The sequence below is a fragment of the Leptosomus discolor genome, chromosome 1 (assembly GCF_034619465.1).
Source record: "Leptosomus discolor isolate bLepDis1 chromosome 1, bLepDis1.hap2, whole genome shotgun sequence".
Classification (NCBI taxonomy): domain Eukaryota; kingdom Metazoa; phylum Chordata; class Aves; order Leptosomiformes; family Leptosomidae; genus Leptosomus; species Leptosomus discolor.
This window is the reverse complement of record NC_141391.1, coordinates 21847082-21870241: the sequence shown is the minus strand read 5'-3', so window position 1 is coordinate 21870241 and position 23160 is coordinate 21847082. Positions and strand designations below refer to the sequence as shown.

At 37.1% G+C, this 23160-nt stretch overlaps 1 protein-coding gene across 4 annotated transcripts in view; it reads right to left on the bottom strand.

Moving 5' to 3' along the window:
* Positions 1 to 499: 499 nt before the first annotated feature.
* NUP58 (nucleoporin 58) overlaps positions 500 to 23160 on the bottom strand; it is a 35692-nt gene continuing 13031 nt past the window's right edge. For 3 of the 4 annotated variants that reach the window (XM_086481829.1, XM_086481830.1, XM_086481831.1), the window contains 8 exons: positions 22859 to 23033; positions 21447 to 21526; positions 20644 to 20762; positions 18494 to 18576; positions 14621 to 14822; positions 8741 to 8839; positions 5851 to 5946; positions 500 to 937 (listed from right to left, as the gene is read on the bottom strand). In XM_086481829.1, the coding sequence (XP_086337955.1) occupies positions 768 to 937; positions 5851 to 5946; positions 8741 to 8839; positions 14621 to 14822; positions 18494 to 18576; positions 20644 to 20762; positions 21447 to 21526; positions 22859 to 23033 (1024 nt within the window). In that variant the 3' untranslated portion in view covers positions 500 to 767. The remainder of the gene's footprint in view (positions 938 to 5850; positions 5947 to 8740; positions 8840 to 14620; positions 14823 to 18493; positions 18577 to 20643; positions 20763 to 21446; positions 21527 to 22858; positions 23034 to 23160) is intronic. The other variant, XM_086481832.1, reaches the window with a different exon arrangement.

Sequence of the window (23160 nt, the reverse complement as noted above, 5' to 3'; positions counted from 1 at the left end):
AGCGTTGGCTGCTAAATCGGTCAGGAAAAAGGCTAAGAAAAGTCCAGCTACTAACCACTACTTACCAAACTTTATGAAATAGTAAACACTGTATTTCAGCTGGTCTTAAACAACAAAACACAAGCAGCAATGATGACAGAGCCCCGGACCCACTATTTCAAACTCCAAGTAACATCAAGATATGGGACCACAGGGCAACATGGACAAACAGAACACACAAAGAAAAGGAGACCTGTCTATGGGGCAAGGTTTGCACATCTGTATTTTATACATATATATATATATACACATACATACACACAGATGTGTGCACTGTACTGTATATATTTACATCCATATACACAAAAACACCCTGAAGTAGATTTAAAGGCCATATCCAGGAACAGAAGATATGAACTCTAGTATTTGTACTAGAATATATTTTATCTGTACAAAAAACAAATATGCATATATTCATATGGTATAAAGCTTATTAACAAAAAATATTCTGCTACTAACATTAGGTTAAATAGATGGTTTTACAAGATTCTTTAATAATAATGCAGTATAGAACACTTCTAAAACTAGGGCCCAAAATAAAAATACATAAATGGGTTTCTATTCACAAGAAAATAGCTGTTCAATATGATTTCATTTTGTATTTCAGACTAGGGAAAAGTAGCAAAATTTTATAAATCTCCTGGGATGCAACTTAATGCATCAATCTAGAAAAATAGACTTTTCGGATGAACAAAGTTGATTTCCTTCCCCTTCCCTAAAAGGGGTGCCTATCTTTTCCCTCGCTTGTTTCCAGCTGGAGGTTTCTTCAGCTGAAGAAGTTGCCCTCCTGTCCCAAAGCCTGCAGATGCAGGATTAGACACCCCGAACGTCAGGCCAGCTGATGCTGTGATGCCGGGATTGCTGAAGTTAAACCCAGATGTAGTCGAGCTGCCAAAGCCTTATGAGGGAGGGAAAAATATTTTAAAATGTAAGTTACACCAGGATTGCAAGTTTGTTCTCCTTGGAGTTATGAACACCAGCCACTATCACCAATATTTGGAATCCTTTTTACTAGCACAGATCTACAACAGTGTGCCACATTGCTAACACAGTTGGACTTGCTATGACAACTTGGATATTAGAGCACTAACTGAGTCTCTCTCAGCGAACATAAACAATGACATCTTAAATTACGAGTCTATTACACCATTATCCATACAACAGTAGCACCCAAAAGTCCTACTGAAATTGTACAACAGCAGAGCCACAACTCCTCAAGTTCTCAGGCTAAATACATAATGTATACATAAGGTGGGAGGGAAGGAGACGTACAAGCGGCCCACGGCCCGCCCACTTGACTCGCAGCAGGTGAACGGCAAGGCTGGAGCTGGAGCCCCCAGCCTTCTGCCTGCTGACTGGGCTGCCTTTGCCTGTCCTCGTAACGTATGTGGCACAGAGCACGCCTTAAATGAGAGGCGGAAGAGGCTCAAAATCCTTGCCAAATTCTTGGTATTGAAAAACACCCTTTATGGCTTAAACCAAAAAGCAGCCCTGAAAACAAAGCTTTGGACAAACTGAATGTCTAAGTGAGCAAACTGTGCTGTTTTAACTCCTCCACCCCCTTCTACCAAGGTAAACAGATGGAATGTTTGGTTCAGCTATAAAATGATCAATGGAAGAAAATCTGCCCAGTTTTCAGCAACAGTAACACCAATTCACTTTACTGTCTTTTGTGACTTTACATCAGTTACGCACGACCAACTACACACGACCAACTTGGATAATAACTGAAACTATTAGAGAATGCTAGAAGTTTCTCAAATATTAGTTAAGAAGCAGAATTCATAACTCCACTTTTTGTTCTCTCAAGAAATTGGATAAGGTAACCAACCATACAAAATAACGAGTATGACATGAGCAAGTTAGGATTTTAACAAATAGTTCCATACAAGTTGCACGTGGAAACCCGTAAACAATCAAAATGTTAAAAAATGGGACTGGTTCACAAGTAAAAAAGGGTATATTCTCAATACGCATTACTTAACACAGTTCTGTTACTTCTCTAAGAGACAGCTAAAGCAATCCTTTGGTCACATCAGTATCTTCAACTCAATGCCTAAGTATTTTTAAAGCACAGAAATAAAAACCCAACTGCATGTCTCATCAGAATCCCAAAGCGGCTCTACCAAGCCTGATATCTTCTGTTCTTCCACTCGTACTGATGCTTTGCATCAAGAACTACTTCAAAGCATAACATGAAACTCTTCCTCCTGCAATGCCTGGACCTGGGTTACACACCACACCATCTTGTCAAGAAAATCCCCCATTACCTACATTCCAGTAACTGCAGCACTTCAACATATTAGTCATTTGGGTCTTGTTTTAGTTCTGTGGACTAATCTGCCCCACATCCTAGGATGTAAGGGGTGAAGCTAATTTGGAATTCCAAGTAAGATTTTTTAGAAGAACGAATTTGTTCATCAGGGAGTCTCATGAATGAAAAACATCTTTAAGAACCAAAACTGTTCCTGTTAAGTTACCTTTTCACTTCAAGCACATATCTGAGATAACAGGTAAGCAATGCCTCCTACAAAATACATCATGAATACCACACCTAATAAAGCTGTATGTGATCTATAGCGTCAGGAGTTCAGTAGGCGAGGATGAAGTATTCATGAATCACCTCCACCTAGCTGCTTCAAGCTGTTTTGAAGCATGCAGGGGAGGCAGCCTGAGCTTTATTTGAGTGAAGTTAGAATAAGAAAGATACGCATAAACTGTGTGATAGAAGACTGAATATGTTTGTTAATTTAGGTACAACTTGGAAAGTAATAGCTTTATGTTAGGAGTGCCATTTAGAGTAGCCACAGAAATGCAGAAAGGCAGAAGGGAAATTCATGTAAATGGCTTTGTGCCATCATGGCAGCACAAAGGCCATGGTATGATGTTCTTCTCTTAAAAGTAAACCAAACCCTAAAGCAGAATATTGAAATGAAAAGTCTTCAGGAAAATCCCTGAACAATGTTTACATTCAGTCTTATTCCTGTTGCAAGGAAAGAGAATCAGTCACAGAATGGCTCAGCTCTAGAGGGAAGAGTCACGAAGTCTTGAACCAGAGCTACAATGCGATCAACAGTTTCTTTGTTGAAATTAGTACTATTTATGTGTACAGAATTATTTTCAGAAAGTAAATGACAACCTGCCCTTCAAGGGCATAGACTTAGCATCTTCCTGAAGGACCTCAGAGTACACTTTATTCATTGAGTTTTTGCATCTCTGCTTCAGCTCTTCAAGGCATATTTAGCATCTCCGTTTTCACAAAAATAGCATGCACGGTCATGTGTGTGTCCCTGTCCCCATCTCCTCACCCCCCCTTAACATTTTATCTGTACATTCAATGGTGATTTTTTTTTCCTTTTCCCAACAGTCTGGGAGTCTTAATGCTCTTTACAACATCCCACTCACATCAGTCTTTTTGGTTGCCATCAAATGAATAACAGTAGGAATTAACTGGGACTTGATTTGGAGTCAGTTTTCCACAGTGTCTGTGTGTGCTTCAGAGAGAAGTCAGAGACATTTGTTCCATCTTGCACTTGTGTGCACTAAGAGAACTGAGAGGAGACTGCAGTTGCCCTGCTTTTCATCTGCTGACACAGTGGACATGACGACTGCTCCTGGACTAAGCCAAATTTACTACTAGAAAGTGCTCAAGTACTTTCAGGGGACTCAATTTTTCCTTCAAACATACAACAAACTAAATTAAGAAGAGCAGTAATGCTATAGAAACATTTTCAAATTTTTTAAAGCAATTATATCTAACTCATAACTTACAAAACACTTGACAGAAGCAATTTGGGGATCTGTAATTTTCATTCTAAAATAAGAACAAACTGATGGAAAACACGTGAGGTGTTAACTAAGCAGCCTAGAAGGACAGGGTGATGGAACATTTATTAGACATTAGTTAATATTGTTTCAGGATCCTGTAAATGTTATCCAAGAAACAGGACACATTAAAATTAAAAAAAAACACCTAGCTAGCCTCAGGCATCAGACCCATTTATACACCCTCAATAAAATTAAACTAAAGATCTTATGCAATCCAGAAGCTATACAGCATAGGATTTTGGATACAAAAGGTAAAAGTTAATGTGCTTCTGGGCTACTAATTTTATGAAGGTTTCTATTCCATAATAATCCCAGTCTACATCAGGATTTCTTGACCACTTTATTTTCTAAGCACAAAATGACAGGAATTACATTTAATCTTTTGTATTCCTGGTTATCACCTTCTGTAGCTGACACTCAAGATAACTGAAAACAATCTTCATTTTATTGGGTCCAACTCCCTCACTGCTGAAAAGAGGCTGGGGGCACTGCCACCATGACAAAGCCTGGCTTGATGAATACAGCAAAATGACATCTAAATTGTCTCTGTACACCACCAATAAAGCTAGGGCAGACTTGCTATTTACTTTGGTTTGACACCTCATTAGTGGTGGACAACTCAGCCATACAACTACTTTTCTAATTATATTTCTTAGTGTACTAAAACCTAAGTTATGTACTTTGTAACTCAGCAGCTGGAAATGCTGCAATACTATTTATGTAAATATTAATAATAGGTAATTTAATATAGGCTCAGGAAAAATAAGGTACAAGATAAAAACCTAAGCAGTATAAGTTTTCCACTTCTTTCTGGTATTAAAAACTAACTAAGCAAAAGAAGGTTGATGCTTAGACACTGCCTATTGCAAAATCAGAGATATTCTATCAAGAATTTACTAGGGTGTTACACATTCATGAACGTTAGCCAGCTTAGTGAGATATTTCCACCTTATAACACAAAACTTAAGGTACTTTACAGGCCTAATTTGACAGCATAACTCATCACTAAATGGGGGGGGGGGTGTGTGTGGACAGGGGGCAGGCCAGGGGTAACCACAAAAACCAAACACACAAAACGAAAAGCATGGCAACTAACAAGATGCTGGTCCAAGCGAGTGCACTGGGCACTTACTAATAAATACCAGCCATTTACTATGTCTGTATTAACAGCAGTCAAAAAAAAAGTGTTTTGCATTTAAAAAAAAGAAACTTGATATTCCTTCAATCTGTCATTGAAGAAAGACTGTAAAACAGACTATAATAAGCTATTTGCCTCAAAACCAAACTCCTATTTAAAAATTAGAGATGCAAGCTATGGAAGTGGCTAAGATTTCAGCCACCTGAGTTAAAGAGCAACTGCATCCATATTTTCATTTTCTCACCACCATAAAACTAAAATGAAAAAGCTAAATGAGTACTGAGTATAGTTAAATTGCCACAGAAATGCTCTCAAAGTAGTTAACACAATGAATTACGGATATATACAGAGATACAATACCGATAACCATTCAAATAGAAAGGATAAGCAGATAAACAGTTTTAAGGAAACCTTCTGGGCTTCTAAAATAATTTTACTTGTAAATAGAGGAAGCCAAGTTACTGGTATATTTGTCACAAATTTATACTCTGATTTCAATAGCTTAGTAACTGTATAGCCTATACATTCAAGTAGTAATTGCATTTCTGTGCCTCAGACTGCATCTGATCCAATCTGATGGATCTGATCTCCTGCTTCCACTTCTAATTAGACAGACACCATCAAATGGAAAACATTAATGCTCACTCAATACTGTAAGACCTTTAACAGAACCTAAAAACTTCTCTGAAAAGGTGTATTTTGCAAGTAAATAGTTACTTTAATGGTTATATACACATGCAACTTCAAGCACGTTTGTTTCAGTAGCTTTCTTAGACTGAGTGTATCAGTTTGATTATAACACTTCTGCTTTAAGATAAACTGGAATTCAAGAGAAACAAACCGACCTGCACTTAGACTTCCAGATGGTTTACTTGTAGTTCCAAACCCAAATGATGATGCTCCTGTGGCACTACTTCCAAAGGCAGAGCTACTTCCAAATCCTAGTAGAATAATAGTAAAGACATACAACAAAAAAAATTACAGACACAGCAATTAGACACATAGGTTTGGGGCAAGTATTCTAAACCCAAACATAATTCTAAGCATTATTTGGTAAACAAGTATTCCTAACATTATTGCCTCAAGAATATTTTATTCTCAACACAGGACTGTGTGAAGAAAACAGTGCAAACAGGAAAGCACTGTAGAAAAATACTTCCTTCAAAAGACAAAAACTGGTAAATGAAAAGCTGCAAGAACAGGTGAAATAGAGTATTCAAAATTGCTATTGAATTGCTGTTAAAGTGGCAATAAAATGGTAACCAAATGGGCCAAAACTAAAAATTCAGACACAAGTTATATTACTTCTATTACAGAAAGCTGCAATCTTTATCCACAACTCTAAAAGAAAAATTCTCTATGCTTAAAACAGAACAAACATTTTCTTGAGTTTACCTTTGACTTAAGAGTCATGTCCCCCCAGGTTACTTGGGATCAGCTTTATCTTGGGAACTATCATATAAAGGGCAGCCATAAACATGCATAATATAACTTGTTCTGTTAATTTTTTTAATTGACATTTATCGTTTCTTAGTATTTTTTTTAACATGAGATCACTTCAAAGGAAAATAAGTTGATATTTGCAGTTTGAGATAGAGGCCAGACAACAGGAACAGTAAGAGAAATATATTCTCTTATTTTGGCTGTCTTAAGTTTTCAAAAAGAAAAAAGTATTTGTACTCAAGGAAATTATGCCCCCATCTTAAGTTTCATTTGTCAGGGAAAATACTTGTATTTTACTGCAAATTGAACCTTTACCATTCCTTTACAGAAATAGCTTTTAGAATTTAAAACTAGCAAGGACTGAGCACATGATCTGAAGCAGTATTCTCTAGTCTTCTGCAATTTCTAAATCAAGTTAAGTTTCAAGGGTACATAATGGCAAGTATCACTTGCGAATAATTCATTTAAGTGATACATTCTTTGTGCTATCTAGTTTGAAATGAATTACCAATGGTCAAAGTATCTGCAAATATTTAATGAAGCATAGGATCTATATCCTACATATCTTATACATGTAAGTGCAAAAGCCTCTATGTTTATCACTGACAAAATTCAGAGAGTATTTATCATGGAAAGAGAACAAATTTCCCCAATTAAAATGACATTTCAGGAATACACATTAAAAATTCTCCTGTTCAAAAAACCAACTCTAAGCAAAAACCTTAAGAATTCATTCTGCTAATTTGTTTCCAAGAGCACACCTGCAGGATATTTTGCATGTATTCCCTTAGTCTTCTACACTTGCTCCTATATCAAACAGTCTTCTGGGTTTGTCAAAAGATGAAAATTTTGCAAATTAATACAGAATAGATGAAATGCAAGTAAATGCCTTCCTAAGCAGAGAAGTAGGAAAAAGGAACACAAGTTAGGCCTCTAGGGCAAAACTAGAAGCAGTTGTTTATCAATTTAAAACGAAATGTTCTTTAATCTGCATTGGCAAGATTGGCGAACATGTATAAACAATCTTTAGTCTATGACACCTTTGGTTGAAAAGGAAGAATTTTATGGGGTTTTAAGGCATCTGAAACACTGTGGGAATGGCCTGGTAATTGGCAAGTACTTTCCTTTCAGTCCACTATCCTCAGTTATCTTTCCTATTTAGGTATACAGACTTTCTATTATCTAGAAAAGCTTAAAACATGATGAGAAAAGACACTGGTAGATTTAAAGATAATTTCAAGATGATCATTTAAGGTAAAACTGATATATAGTTCAAGTTACATCATCTTTCCAATACCAAGTGATGTGTTATTATTTTAAATACATTACAACACTGATTCACATGTTCGGCTCAAAGAGGCAAAATGTAGGGATGTGGATCGAGGCTGCACAGAGAAGAGGATGTCACAAGAAAAACCACAACTCATTATATTTGTGCTCAGCAGATGTAACAATTTTCTTTGCAGATCTCATACAAAAGCTTCAGAGGACACTAGTGTCTTTTGACTTGGACTGTTGGAACCCCCGATCTATACACATAAGAAATTTACATGCAGATTAGATTCTACTAATCAGATTCTACTTTTAGTTCTAGTACTGAGAATTCATTACATTTAACTGAAAAGGTCTACAGGAGTTTTATAATTTTTGTATTATCACTTACTCTTTCACAGTCATGTGTTCTCTTGGAATATATTCCCCATCAGCACTATTAACATTTTGGTAAGTATTTTTCCCCTCACTTTCAGATGCTGCTTTTTCAGCTTGAGGAGGGATTTTTTTCTGCCTCAGCACTGAGGGACAGAGTGACAGAGTGACAGCTAAAGCAAATACGTTTTTTTACAAGCTGTATCCTGGAACTGTGGTAATTTTTTCAGCATTTATTCTTATCTCAATCCAAGCAGAAATGGGTCCCTATAGTTAACAGTGGTACATACGGGTGAAAAACTTTACGGATTAGCTACAGAATGATCCAATGTCTCAGGTGCCTAACTTTCATATACATAAAATTAAGTCACACCGTAGTTACAAAAGGATGTACTTCCCTAGCTTTAAAAATATAATGCCTATGTGATGACTTCATCCTGTTCATCCCGGGTTTTCACTGCAATGGCTTACTATAGCCTTTGCAACTCCTTCTGCAAGGCCTGAAGAAGTTTGGAAAGCACAGACTGCCAAATTGTAAGGTCTTTCCCTGAAACAGATCATCCTCTTAGTGGAGTTAAAGGTTTGCAAGAGATTCAGATGTGCGGTATAATAATTCAATGAAAGATTAGAAAAGTTAAAGTGTACCTCCAAGGCTTGAAGAACCTAAGCCACTTGATTGCAAGCCAGTGCCAATACCTGAGCCGAATGGCGTTCCAAAACTAACTCCCAGAGATGGCTGTGGCCCTGGTATAAAAAAAATGAGAACAAACTTGCCTTACTCTTTCATAGTAAAGAGGTCCTTTATTTATTTATTCAAGTATTTGATAATGTGAACATCATTGCTTTCAACAAATCCCATTACGATCCCAAACTTTACCTCATCAAAATTCCTCACTTAACTGTCTGCCTCTGTCCACCTGGTAAAAATCTAAGGAAATACTGATTGTAATAAGGTGAAACCAGTCAAAGCTAGTAATTTGATAACAACAGCATTTAGGTTTTTTAAGAGTTAACTAGTCTCACCTTAAACTTTAAAACATTAATCAAAACCTTGAGATAACTCATAGGCAACAACATTTTGCCACCTGTATTAATGGAATCAGAATAAGGGAAAGCCTTCAAATTAAAAACTAAGAACTGACACTAATTTAACTAAAACTATATTACCAAATTGAATAAATAGGAATCTTCAAAACTACTCAAGTATTCCATCCAAACTTAAACAGAACACTAAGATAAAAAACAAGACAATGACTTTATTTTATTAAATTTATTGTTCATTTTTAGGCAAGTCAATTACACAGTAACATGACAATTCAATTATTTTCCACACAAGTGATAACTGAGTTCTGTTAAGCTCTGCTACATAACACCATCCAATAAGGTAAACTAGTCAAACCACCTGTTTAAATAAACATTTACAAAAAAGGCACAGTTCTGTGCACCTTAATGAATTAGATACATTCAAAATTTCAGAGTCAGAGTTTGTCCCATAATTAAAAAAAGTTGACAGTACTTTCCCTGCGTATCCACACTAAGATGCAGGACTGTCAAAAAACATTTTCAGTTTTCCAAGATGAAATTTACAGCCTCAGTTCCTTTTTTTCCTTAACCTTGGGGAATAAAGAATCAACTTGCTAGCCCATTACTAACACATTTTAAAATAATTAATTCTGATAAATAATTAATATATTTTGACAGTTTTCACAGTACAATCTTATATTCCTGTCTTTTTCAAACAGTTTTCAGTGCACTAGTTAAAAAGTTTAACCATTGAAGATACAGTGCCAAACTCTTAATCCACAGACATTCACACCTTTCCTCAAGATAGCCTTCTCCCATCTTTGAACATACTTTATGTACTGTATCTGTGAAAGTGATGATTTATTCAAATATTACTATGAAGCTCAGACTCTTTCAGCCTTTATCCTAAGCAGTTATCACATTTGGGCTTATTTTCATTCAAAATTTCTTCCTTCATACTAGTAAGTTTCCTGTTACTAATATTTATCTAGAGTTTTAAGATTTCAAGGTTTTAAAATCATTTCATTCAAAATCATATTTGAAGATTTAAATGGAAAATAGTTTTGAATCAAGTGAAAGGCACCGTATATTGAAAAGTAACATTTTTGCTAGGAACACAAAATTCTTATGTGATCCAAGCTGAATGACATCTGTACACTCAAGTAGTGTTAAACTAAATTTTAAGGGCAATATAGTTGTTAGCTTTCAGTCTCTGCTTAGCAGGGAATAGTTGGGAAAACCAAGCTATTTTTTCAACTAAAAAGTGTATCAGATGTTATTACAAATTTTCACACAAATTTCAAACTAAACTTGTTTACATCCAGTTTAAACACTGATACATCTACCTAGCAGCTCTTTAGAAATAAGAAAATTGTTACCAATAAAAAGAAACAAAAACTCCTACACAAGTCAGTCATCTAATAAGCTAAAAGAACAACCCAAAAACACATATCCAGTTCCTTCTCAAGTGCACAGGTTTCTATCTCAGTAGGAGGCACTGTTAGTGGAAGACCTTAAAACAAAACACTAGTCCTCCAGGCCAAGCTTTTTACCAAATACAACATGCTTTTTAGAGCCAGTAAAAAACATTATTCTAAAACTCAGACTATACAAAACAGGATCTTATGCCTTAGGCTAACAAGCTTTTCACTGAGCAACAGCATACGATATTTGTACCACAATGTTCCAAAGGCATCATCACTACTTACAATTCTTGTAAGGAAACATAATTTTCAATAGCAAAAATCTAGTAATAAAGATTCTTCAATGCCAAAAGCGCTAGCAAAAAATTGGCACTTCTGGCTGTTATAGGTATGAGACAAATCCTTTATAACAAGTACTTTAACATTTTAAAACTTGATTTGCCCTGTAGAGCATTTCAGTTTAATGAATAGGACCCACTAAGAGCCCAGACAGCTCAGCCAGATTCCCTAAAGTGACATTCTGCAATTTTTTAAATCGCAGCTGGTCCTAACAGTGAACAGATTTCGTGTCACAACTTAGATCTGATTCTGACAAAGTAATATACTGACTAATTTTAACCAAGGTTAATATCAAATCAAACAGTAAAAATTTTAAGTGCTATAAAGATTTCAGTATCCTTTCCCATTAGCACTTCAGTCTCATATCAAGTCAAGTCAAAACATAACAGAGTATGCTAACAGCTTGATAATGCTTTGACTATCTCTGCACTCCACCAGTTAAGGAAAGACTAACTAAGTTGTTGGGGGGGGTACTTTATTTATTTGTTTATTTTTAGGGGAGGAAAGGTAAGCTTGAAAAGCATTTCTTTAACACAACTTAGTCTTACCAGAAAAACATCAGTTTCAGCCTCATGCATTTACAGCTCTTAGTCCACTAGGCTTTTAATTTCCTTCAAAATCTTTTACTTTAGTCCCATCAATAATAGTAGGTAGACTAGCCACCATCATTTTAACTTCCGTGGTGTTCAAGATTGCTCAGGGAAGGTGCAGGTGAGGCAGCGGTTAAAACTCTAGCTGCTACTGCACAAAGGCATGACCAGCCTCACTGCTACCAATAACGCTGTGCTCAGAGCAAAAGTGCGAAACTAGGAGAAAGGCTGTGTGCAGACACGACCTATGCATAATTAATAACTCTAACTTCAAAACACCGCACAAAATTGTGCTTCAGTGTGCACACCACAGTCCTAGTGTCCTGACTATCCATCCCAGGAGACCAGTGGAGTGCATCTTTGCTCCCTTTCTTCCATATGGCCAGAATCCACTGGCTTTATTTACTTCAGTAGAAGCCAGGCATGTCTTGGCATACAGAGAGAACTTAAACAGGGTGCACATCTACACCCAGAAACTGGGGAAACATTCCCTGATCCCACTGCCTAGATGTAGCTACTAAACTTTTGACTTCTGAACACAAATTTAAAATAAATTATAATTTATTTTTTTTTTAGAGAAAGAACATTAACTAAATTAATTATATGAAATACACTCAGCCATGTAAACAAAATATTTTTTAAGAGACTAACCATCCTGATCCCTCAATAAGAGTGTACCGTATATTAGATTTCAGGCAAACAACATTAAGGCCCAGATTAATTTTGTTTTATTCTTATCTTCAAGAACAGCAACAGCAGGTCATATATTACACAGACATCCCCTTCCACCCTTTTACATACATCTTATTTCAGTCTTTTCTCTCGTAACTTTCTACCATCCCTCATCTATCCCACTCTTCAGAATCTAGATCTTGCAAAGAAACATACACAATTTTAACTCCCAGCAGATGGTTTATCAAATTCATAACAACACAACACGAAGTTAAAACATGCAAACATCTGCAGTTTTACTGCAGCAAATGGCCATCTGAAAACTCAAACAAGGAAAAGGAAGTGAAGAGGAGGCAGTCTTTAAATATTTAAAAATCCCTGCAATACTAAAAGAATACAATCTTGTCCTTTTCCACTAAGAGCAAGAAAAAAGTGGCAGCCTTAATCTGAAACCAAGAAGCTTCAGGTAAGTTGTTGGGAAAAAGTCAAGCACTGAAATCAGTAATTTAGGAAAGCTGTGGAACTTTCCTTTCTAGAAAGCTTTTAAGACTTTAAGATCGCTCTGAAAGAGTTCAGGCCTGACTAATCCTGCTTTTGAGCTAGAGAAACAGAAAAGATGACTTCAAGTTCCATCTAACCCTATTTTCTAAGAGTTTTAAATACTCTTTTAAGTGCCACTCAAAACATCAGTCTATCTCTATTTCTCCAGGTCCTCAAATGAGTTGCATGGAGGGTAAATCGTATTCCAACTGAATACGCAGTAAACAAACAGTTGTCTACTTTTGTTGGCATGTTTGACATAAGTTAATGGCTTTGTTATATCTGCATCATTCTTGCAGTTGGCACATTTTTGGCTTTTGAAATACTCTGCCAAACCAACCAACTGAAAAAAACCCAAACCCCCAAACCAACACACACTCCCATTTGCTCCTTTCACTACAAACTGTTACAGAATACCTCACAGTATAAAGTCGCCTACCTCAGGTGTGTTGGTACAGGTCAATTCTGCCTCCCCCCCCCCCAACCTTCACTCCTAAGAGAATACTCACAAAATCATGCCATAAGTGACATCAATTTACTGAAGTTATTAGCAGCTTTCTTGAATTTGGATTAGGAAAAGGAAGTTCAAATCTCACCCCAATTCATGAAAATGCAGGTATAACTTTAAATGTGACATCCCAAGTATATAACTTCCATACACAACTAATCTGGTAGTGACCTTGGACAATATTTTAAAAACACATGGCACAAGAAGAAAGATTAAGGGAAAGAGAACTACTTTAACAACATTAGGCTGCCACGCTTCTATCCGTATTAAAAATCTTGAAGCATGACATTACATTATCTCATGTTTTCTGTTTAAACCCAGACTCTTTTGCAGATGTCACTTCAACAAAATTTCCATGAATTAACATAGCAGCAACAGGAAGACTGTTGTCTATGATGGAAATTTAGAAGAGAAATACTTCATACAGACTTCATTTCTTACTGTGTTCCTTGATGTTTATAAGGGTATATTTTCCTTGTATGGAGAAGGCAAGGACAGTCTAATAATTTGTCAAACAGGGTGGTTGCTACATAGGTCTCTAAAACCTCTCAAAACATGACTGCTGTTACAAGACAAGAGAAGGTAAAGGTGCTAAGATGACCTTCAGTACACCTATGATAAACAACATTTTATAAAATAAATGGTAGAAGTTATCTATGCTTTTCATAATCTGCTGACAGACACATATCCATGTTCAAGTTTCTGTTAAATGATTAAATATTAATTCAGTTCTCTACATTCAGGAATCCCTCTCTGAGAAGTGTTGCTTAGTACAACAACATCAACTAAGGTGCCTTAAATTATTTCCTTTGCCATTCATATCCATTTTTCATTAGCGGTGGGTCATGCATTTCCTCTGTTTTTGTCTTCCTCTTGCACACCAAGAGGCTACCAAAAACTGCTACAACATCACGCTGACAAAGGAGTTGGCTATAAAATAATAAGCCAGGCATTCATCTTCCTATTCTACAGATGTTTACTCCACTATCCTTCCTGTTCTACAGCATTTTTCATTTTACAGTTCCAAAGTGCTATATAAAAATGCATTATTAATTTTACATAAGAAAAGGTAATATGCATTTAGATATTCTCTCCTCACCAATTTGAAATAATTTACTATAACCATAGAATTCTGGAAAGAGGCTATATTATGTGTATTCAGAGATGTTACTTAAGACTCACATTCCAAGGGGTAAGATAGAACAATACAGTAAATATCACTAATACAGGTAAATTCACAAGATTAAGTATCTGTTGTATAATTATTGCTAAGTCTACCCTGCATTTTTCTATTGGCTATGTATCAGTAACTTTGCTCATCACAACGTTTAGATTTTTAGTCTAACACAAAGGAAGACTTCATAGAAAATTTTACACAAATTCACTATTGTTGTAACACTAATAATCTATAACTTGAATGCACTCAGACCTGTAGCAGGCTGTTGCTGCTGAGTAAGTGTTGCAGCCATCGCAACGGCTGCTGCATTTGGTATGTTGCTGAAAGGGGTCGGTCCAGTGGTAACTCGTGGCGCGCTCTGCCACTTCTTAGCTTCTGTTCGTCTTGCCTCAAACACATCCATGGCATCTCCCAGAAAGGTTTTCCTGTAGCCAAGGTATTGGTCTTTGAGCATCTGAAGGGGGTGGGGGGAAGCCATTTTAGTTCAGTGTATTTGACATAAAACCTTACACTTAATAAGGAAAGAGACACTGAGTTATAAATAACACTTCCTTTAAATAACACTTCCTTACAAAAAAATTAAATAAAATTTAAAAGAGTCCCCCACAACCTGAAAGGATCTAGTCAGGCTATGAGCTGGAGAGAACTGTTTTGCATCAGCTACACCCAGAACAGGTTCCTTACTTAAACTCTGCAAAGCAGTCACGTCTAATAGACTAACATACTGAATGGTATCAAATCTTTCAGAGCTCGTGAAATCAGCACACTTCAGTTTGTATCACTATTAGCTGACCTAAGAGGCAAAATACAGCCACATTAATGGCTTATAACATGAAATAACACACTCTTCAGTGCTACCTTTTCTGTAGAGTCTGCTTTTGCTTCCCAATCACCTTCACCTGTATTTCTTTCCTTCCTTTCACTCTTGCATTTCTTCTTAGCACAAAGCTGAAGAAGCTACCAGAATTTTAGAATTCACTCTTGTTTGATGCATTTATTCAACGATGCAATGCAGTGCAAATGCAATAGATCATTCTGCTTTAGACTAACAAGTAGCCCAAATCTGTTGTGTCATGTCATCCCTTGCCTATGCCCCTTCCACCCTCAAAACCCCACCTTCTGTGGCAACACCTGGCTTGGCCTGTTCATCATGAGCCACTCCTATCTATCACAAATGAGGGAACTATCGATCTCTCAGTTAACAAAAAGAATAAATGGCTTCAATTAGGAACTGGTAGAATGATTTCCATCTTCTAACAGATAATCTTTAAATATAATAGATCTGTTAAAGCCAAAGAACAGTAGGTTCAATTGAATTCTATGGAATTTGTACTATGTCCTGTGTTCCTGGCTAAGGGTATGCTTGTTTCTGAGAAGAGGAGTTTACAGTCTAAAAATTCTGACTTGGGATTCAAACAGCTGTAATCCTAAATATGTAGCAGCAACAGCAGGAAACACACTGAAAGAATGACCTCATTATTACATCAGGAGTGTTGTCTTTGGAGAGAAAAAAACATTTGTAGAACTCCGAGATTTAATACAATGACTGCCACAGGAGCTGACAAATGCCATCAGACATTGTAGAACGGTTCTTAAGGCTAATCTATGCAGATTTAGTGACATTCTCTACCTGAATTGTGCCCAAGCACATTTTACTCTTCACTGACCTTGGATACAGAGTGCATCTATACCACAGAATAGTTTGGGTTGGAAGGGATCTTAAAGATCATCTACTTCCAACCCCCCGCCATGGCAGGGACACCTCCCACTAGACCAGGTTGCTCAAGGCTCCATCCAACCTGGTCTTGAACACTGCCAGGGATGGAGCATCCACAACTTCCTCAGGCAACCTGTTCCGGTGTCTCACCACTCCCAGGGTGAAGAACTTCTTCCTGGTACCTAGACTAAGCCTGTCCCCTCCCAGCTTCCAACCATTACACCTCATCCTGTCACTGCAGGCCCTTGTAAAAAGTGCCTCCCCACCTTTCCTGTAGGCCCCCTTCGGGTACCAGAAGGCCGCTATAAGGTCTCCAGGAGCCTTCTCTTTTCCAGGCTGAACAAGCCCAACTCTCACAGCCTGTCCTCATAGGAAAGGTGTTCCAACCCTCTGACCATCTTGGTAGCCCTCCTCTGGACTGACTCCAACAGCTCCATGTCTCTGTCTTGTCTTGGGGGCTCCAGAGCTGGACACAGCACTGCAGGTGGGGTCTCACCAGAGCAGAGCAGAGGGGCAGAATCACCTCCCTCGACCTGCTGGCCACACTTCTCTTGATGCAGCCCAGGATGCAATTGACTTTGAGCTGCAAGCATACATTGCTGGCTCACGTTCATCCTGTCATCCATCAGCACACCCAAATCCTTCTCCCCAGGGCTGCTCTCAATCCACTCATCGCTCAGCCTGCATCTGTGCTTGGGATTGGCCTCAACCCAGCTGCAAGACCTTACACTTGGCCTTGTTCATGTATGATATAAATGTATTTAACAACCAGCCCTATGCAAAGATGTTTCAAGCCATATTTTTCTACAACTTTAGTCCTTTGAATCAAAGCGTATGTGCAAACCAGAAAGTCTACTTCGCAGACAAAGGAATGAATTATGGTCACAGCTCTGCCTTCAGAAACCATATCATGACCATCAAATAAGGCAGAGAGTTTCAAAACCGCTCTCCTGGCAACTCCTAGCTGATAAACTAAACCAGATGGTCAGAATGACAGATTGACTTAAGCAGTACATTCATTTTTCTGATTTTTGAAGCTTTAGTTATAATTGTGTCTTCCGAAACATCAGCCTTCATGTCCACCCACTAGATTAAATCTCAAAAAAAATTCCCAAAGACAAGAAAAATCCTCAAACCACCCTTTAGTTTCAGGCAATAAAATAATTCTTAAGCTGAAGTAAAGTCCTTCCTATTCAGTCATGCTGACAAGATAGCGAAGATACTATTGCTTATAGTTGCGTACTAATCCAGCTCTTCACGTTGAGGAAAACAGAAGTGTATCAAAGACCACTGCATGAGTTCAGGCTACACTCAGATCTCAGATGTGAAGAGCCCAGAACACATTTGGGAACCTTTCTGTATAATGCTGCCAAAATTATGGAGTGGCTGATATATTCTACATCTGGTACCCAAATAGTTAACTAAGAGCAGCACAAAAATCTGACAGCAGGTAGCTGTAAATCAGCTAATATCCACGCTGACAGAAGCAATGCAATGCAAGGAACCTAGTTCATACCAGATCCTCAGTATTCCTGAACTTCATTCAGTAAAAGTATAAAGTTTCAGATGTTTAAAGAACCAGCAATACTGTGCAGAAGAAGCTTTGAGAAGGAAACAAGCAGAAGATTTACCAGAGCTATTCCCATTAAGGAAGTCACTTGGCAGAAACAATCCCAAACACTTGTACTCTTCCCCAAGTTTTGGGTTTTTTTTTGTAACCAAGAAGGGTTCTGATGATCTCAAGAAAAAAATACGGATTGTGGAACATTCACATTTTGTCAATATGTCCAGAACTGTAAATGGAAAATTCAAGCCAGAATCCTTGAAAACACAAGCCTAACTAGGACCTTTGACAGTCCATTAGCTTTTGTTTTTACAGTAGTCTCTCCAACCACCCATACATATGAATTTCCATGAAAACCAGGTTGAAAAAAAACTAAGCAAGCCAGAACACAACTTTCAAAATTATTTGATATATTGATAAATCTTTATGTATGCACACCTACTTTTTTCTGTTACCTATCTGAGTAAGAGCAGATTTAGATCATCTTTGCTTCAGATCAAGAGGTCATTGAGCAAAAAGCAAAACATACAAGCATGAGCTCAAAGACAGACATTTCAAAAATGGATCAACAATTAAAAAGGAAAAGGAGTTAAATGAAAACCATTTTGTAACCTAAATTATTGTGGCCAGTTGCTACCATTGCTACAAATAAGTAATTCAAATTAGAATTCAGCTGAACAAAAGTTACTTTTTTTAATCAAAGCACTTCTCCAGGACAATTTGAAAATTTTTAAAAACAGTTCATTTAACAGAAAAAAAAAGGAATACCTGAAGATCTATTTTCAAAAAGCGACTCTTTGTAGTTCTTTCACTAAATACACAGAAACACATCAAAACAACGTACCTTTACATTTTCATGTATTGATTGAAGTTGTGCAGCTAAAGCTACAAACGTTTGATAGATTTTCTGCATAGCCATAGACAAATCTGTAAGAGGCATATAAAATATTGGTAAGCGACAATCTTACTACCAGGATAAAAGATTTAGTGTTTATACTGCAGCAAGAAGGCTAACCAAAACCCGTACAGCACAAAGCACAAAGCAAATTGCACGAGAACAAGTTAATGTCTGTAAGAAATACAGAACTTGAGAGCAAGGACTACTTTTTGAGAGTGCTTCAAATGTTATTTTGAAAAGGACTCTTTTCTCAGATTTATTTTTGTATACGTGGTTATTACTCTATCATTTAGCAAAGCTAAAAAATATTATTTAACCTAACTTTATCTAATTACACAGGAACACTTTACCTCAATGGTTTTTACATAAATAGTTAAATCAGATTTTCTTGTGTTTGCATATATTTTCCAGTCTTCTGACTTAAAGCACAGTTAAGTGTTCAGTTGATTTTACCAGACAGAAAGCAGTGAAATGGAACCTTTACTTACTTTTTAACAACATGATTAACAAGCATCACAGGAACTCATTCTAGCTCTACCCACAAGCATATCATAAACAGAGAAACACAATGGAGAGCTTCTTGCCTACATAGAGTCTTAGATTTAAGATATCCTACTTCCCACACAGATAGGGAAGTGTTTTCAGTGCACTGACCCAACTAATACAAAACTTTGGGATTAAAGGGGAAATCTCAAAGGTTTTGGCAAAATGAAGCACGGGCCGACAAAAAAAAAAAAGCTTTTCTGAAAGAAACACAACACACTAAGATAGAGGACAGAAAAGTGCTGAAGTGGTCTTTCACTGTGAAAAGATCAGCTTCTGCATTTCCTCTGAAGGATGCATATAGCTACTATTTGCATTTCAGTAGGTTATCTAGTTCTTCAAGACGCCTAGGTCTAGCACTGATTCTTGAACTGAAAAGGTCTGCCTCTCCATAGGGGACTTTCTCCATTATCATTTGCATTTCCTTTTGAAAAAGAAAAGCTCTGGAATAAATCTCATGCCAGCCTGCAGCACTGTGCAGGCAGTGGTATCAAGTTTCCAAAGAGTCTGGAGGCAATTTATGGATACAGAATACCAAAAGTTTCAAAATTTTCCAGATGTTCTGGTCATGGTTTCCTGTATGTTAAAGGAAGTTTTTCCTGTGTGGTAAACGCTACATATGCAATACAGTGTTGACTAGGTCACTAGACCATTTGCTGACAGTCTGAGTGTGCTGGCACAACAGATTAAGCCCTGCCCACACAAGCAAGGAACCTTTAGATTATAGCAGAAACTGTGGGAAAAACTGAGAAAAAAAAAATCTGTGAAGGCATCCCTCATACTCCGCACAGACAAAAAGATCACACAAACACAGAGGATCCTCAGGATTCAGCAGATGTTCCATTCTGGAAGCTAGGTCTAGACAGTTCTCTTGTTTTTGACAGAGTCTAGGTACCATCCTGTGATGGCAAGATGTTCAAGACTCACTGGGAACATAAAGACACACACTTGAAATCACTGCTTATTGAAGGACCTGTACCCAAAATGGCTCAAAAGATAAAAATCTGTATGATCACAGGAATGGTAACACCAGAAGACTACGGTCCAGAGGTCACTGTTCTCTGACCAGAGAGATTCTCCCAAGACTGAATGATGTGTCAGCAAACAAGACTAAGTTTTCTCAGTCAGAGCTGAAGGCAATACCAACAGGCTCCAAAGTAAGGAAAAGTTCCCATTTTGATCTGGAGCTGGCAGAGCAGACACCCGTATTTGTCTGGTCAGACAGCCCACTGCAAGACAGAAGGTGCCAGACATCAGCCTTATAACAGCTAGATGCCGATGGGAGGAGATGACAAAACAAACCAGGCTTACAATTTGCACCTCAGGAACTGGATCCATCCTAAAAAGCTCAAGAGCCTTTATGAATGTAACCTTTAGTTCCAAGTCTTTACATTGAACAATTGCAGAATCTATCTGAACACTTATTTCTGTACATTAAGTAAGAAAAGCCAACAATAACACAAGAGGAAATTAATTACAAAGTTTTTCTTATACCTATAAGATTTCTTAACTTTTTATGTAACATTTTATGAAACACAAACTGAAACATTTACCTTGTGGAGTTATGTGCGAATTATTTGCTTGAGTAGCAAGATGATTTTCCAGCTCTTCTATTTGTTGCCTGTATTGCTGCAGCTGTACTTCAAACTGCTCAACCAAGATTCTGAAGTAGCTGGAGAAGTAAAACAATGAAATCATATGATTAAACTTCACTAGTTTGCCATTTTAAAAAATCCAATCTATATCAGCCGCCAATTTTCATTTAATTAATTGCAACAGTTATGTTCTATGACATTCTTGATGTCTCTCTGCTAGTGGAAAGAGAGTAAAGACTGTATTTCTCATCTAGGAGATAAATTAAGTGTAGAAATAAAACACTGATTCTATGAAGCATTCAGTAGAAATCTTACAAGAAGCAGAAAAAAATTCCTATTATGAACTTCGTAGAATCATAAAAGGGTTTGGGCTGGAAGGGACCTTTAAAGGCCATCTAGTCCATCCCCCCTGCAACGAGCAGGGACATCTCCAGCTCAATCAGGTTGCTCAGAGCCCCGTCCAACCTGATCATTAATGTTTCCAGGGTTGGGGCATCTACCACTTCTCTGGGCAACCTGTGCCAGTGCCTCACCACCCCTGTCATAAAACATTTCTTCCTTATAGCTAGTCTGAATCCGCCCTCTTTCAGTTTAATACCATTACTCCTTGTCCTACCGCTACACACCCTGCTAAAGAGTCTGTCCCCATCTTTCTTACAAGCCCCTTTTAAATATTGAAAGGCTGCAATAAGGTCTCCCCAGAGTCTTCTCTTCTCCAAGTTAATATTATTGTCTATTTTTTATGAATAACAGTAACTCACTCTGCTGGGGCTGTATTTTCATGCTGGAGACCAGGAGGAGTTTTCTGTGTTCGTAATGCTATTTCTGCATTCTTTAGCTCCTAAATAAACAGGGAAAATGAATAAAAGATAAGGTTCTGTATGAAGTGTTCAAAAAGAAAAATAGCTACAACTCTACTGTTCGTTCACAAAGTATTTTCTTCATATATTTAAGTTAACACCTTGATAGAATCTAACTAGAAATTCTTCAAAGAGTAGATGGCCAGGAAGTTGGAGAATGTCAAACACCAACACAAGTTTGGGGAAGGAACAAATAACAGCACATACTGAAAGCACATTGAGCTCCCAGTAGCCGAGAAAATATTGTGTCAAACAGATAAGATCTAATTTCTACTGTACTTCAGAAATCCTGTTACAATTATTGAGGGGGGAAAAAAAGGCAACAGTCAAGCACAAAGGAGTTAACACACCTAGGAGAAGAAACAGAACAAAAAGGATTATTTTGCCTTCAAAAAAAAAGATTAACTAGTTCCAAAAAACGCCTCTTCTTTCTATGGAAATTATCTTTATATGCATGATAATTACAGCATACACTTCTGTTTAATACTTTCTAATAACTCTATCATTAAGAGTTTCTCAGTGCCTGGTTCTGCAATTATCAACTGCATCATTCACAGAAATATTATCATATCAGTAACAAGTGTTTGTTTTCAGAGAAAACTTGTGCCTTGGGCAAAGTGCAACTATAGAGTATTTCCTTTTGGTATTGCAAGATATCGATAAAACATCACCAGTTTTAGTTTAGAATAAAATATCATTATTTATGCAGCAAGCAGCCTTGACATGCCAGATGAAATAAAAAGTGGTACAGAATTTAACTTGAAAAGCACTTGCATCAAAACTTGAACTCAAACTGGTTGTACAGGTGAGATGCAGACTGGTGGACAGTTGTGACTCAAGTTCACTATATTAATACTAGTGCTAGTTAAGATATTTTGAATAAATGAAACATTATGGGGTGTTTTTTGTTTGATTGTTTTTGTTTTTTAAAAGTCAGAAGAAAATGTACTTGCATTTCTGCTGCTCCAGTGTCCAGCATGTTGTTACAAGTATGTCTTCACTAACAGCTAACGTAACTGAAACTGAACTAAAGTGGGCACACTTTCCCTTCTGTTGCCTTTGCTACATAGGAGGGCTTTCTTGAATAGAAGTCATTTTATTGCTGTTGTACTTATCTGACAGTAATGACATCATGTATTTCAGTTTCCACCAATAACTTCAAATAGATTAGAAGCGATTTTTCAATTTTTCCCTTCATTTACAACAGTGTCTGTTTGGCCATGTGTTAATTTGACTGATAAAGAAGGCTAGCTAACCTATATGAAATAATCAACATACAAACCCTACATAATAAAATTTGTATTTTATTATACCTGTGCAGTTTCCACTTTCAGCTTGTCAATATTAAGAGTGTTTCTCTGTAATCCACTGGCAACTACAGACAGAAGTTGTTTCAAAGCTTTAATGTCTTCTTGTACTTTAAGCATTGCTTTAGAGGACATTCTACTAATTTCTTCCTGAACTTGTTTTTGTTCTTTCACAAATTTCCTGGGGAAGGGAAACAGAAGGGGGTGGGGAGGAAAGAAACATAATATATTTAACCTGAAGTACCCACGTGTTTACCTCTCAGACACATTATTTAAATAGCTATTAATTTCTACAAAATCAAGTACTG